This window comes from Chaetura pelagica, unplaced genomic scaffold, assembly GCF_000747805.2.
Source record: "Chaetura pelagica isolate M959 unplaced genomic scaffold, ChaPel_1.0 scaffold13, whole genome shotgun sequence".
NCBI lineage: Eukaryota > Metazoa > Chordata > Aves > Apodiformes > Apodidae > Chaetura > Chaetura pelagica.
The window spans coordinates 4,084,530-4,085,695 of NW_009954543.1; the positions used below are offsets into that span (position 1 = coordinate 4,084,530).

General features: G+C 41.8%; 1 protein-coding gene across 1 annotated transcript in view; it reads left to right on the plus strand.

Annotated features, from left to right (window-relative positions):
- The window catches only part of KCNG3 (potassium voltage-gated channel, subfamily G, member 3), a 3,601-nt gene extending 3,370 nt beyond the window's left edge, over positions 1 to 231 (plus strand). The window contains exon 3 of the mRNA XM_010004967.1: positions 1 to 231. Within this exon, the coding sequence (XP_010003269.1) occupies positions 1 to 231 (231 nt within the window).
- The last annotated feature ends 935 nt before the right edge of the window (positions 232 to 1,166 follow it).

A 1,166-nucleotide genomic window follows, 5' to 3' on the forward strand; every position in this document is an offset into this window, starting at 1 on the left:
CCTGCTGCTTGTTGGTGGGTGATCATCTCAATGACCACGGTTGGTTATGGTGACATGTGTCCCATCACTGTACCAGGAAGAATTCTTGGAGGAATTTGTGTGGTTAGTGGCATTGTTTTACTAGCCTTGCCAATCACTTTCATTTATCACAGCTTTGTGCAGTGTTACCATGAGCTCAAGTTCCGATCCGCTAGGTACAGTAGAAGCCTCTCTGCTGAATTCTTAAATTGACCAGACTTCCATTCTGTTGTAGTTACTTGCTAAGCTTTGTCTCAGAAGAGAATGGTGGAAGGCCCCTTCGTGTGTCCTCCTTGACTGGATGGTCCTATGGAACAACATTCTCGCCAGCCTGGAGAAAGCCCGTCACCATTCAGACAGGAAGGATGGCCATCTGCCATGGGTACCTTGCAGGGAGGGGGAGCAGTGTTTCAAATTTGAGAGAACAACATTAACAAGAGGATTCAGAAGTCCTCAGTCAGACCACTTGTGGTCTTCAGTTAGCTTTTCCACACAAAAACCGAACAAAAAATAGGCTTAACACAGAAATGTGTCATTCCCCTAATCACATCCTATGCGTTCTAAGCAATGCGTAGCAAGCATTTTTCAAAGATTTCAATATCTGAATGCTCCACAGAGGCATTAATAACTTTTTGCCTGAAGTATCTCCTGTTTTAACTCAGATAACCAAATTAGATACTGAAGAAGAATCACTGCTACTCCTGAGCTCTACAACAGAGTGCAGGTGGTTCTGTAACTCTGGAAGGATGAAGAATACAGGCCTGTAGGGCAAAAAAAAGCATCTCGAGGCCTGATTCTTATCTTTGATGAAGCACACAAACCTGTAAGACCAGTGAAGTCTGTGGCATTATCCTGAATCTGATAATTCAAATAAGTGCAAGAAGTGCACCTCAGTGTTGTAGCAAGGACTTCCTTGGCAACAATTAATTTCTTCTCTGGAACAAAATCATTAGAAGAAACAAGCGTTAAAAAGACCTCAACAAAACAGGCATTGATTAATATGTTTTCTGGTAGATCAGCCAGGGAGCTATCAAAATTTTACATACATTCAGTTCAGCTCCACCCACCTGAAGTTATATACGCACAAGAGTAGATTTTTTTCCCCCTATGTAATTAAATATATATATCACAGTGAAAGTTCTTCAAGA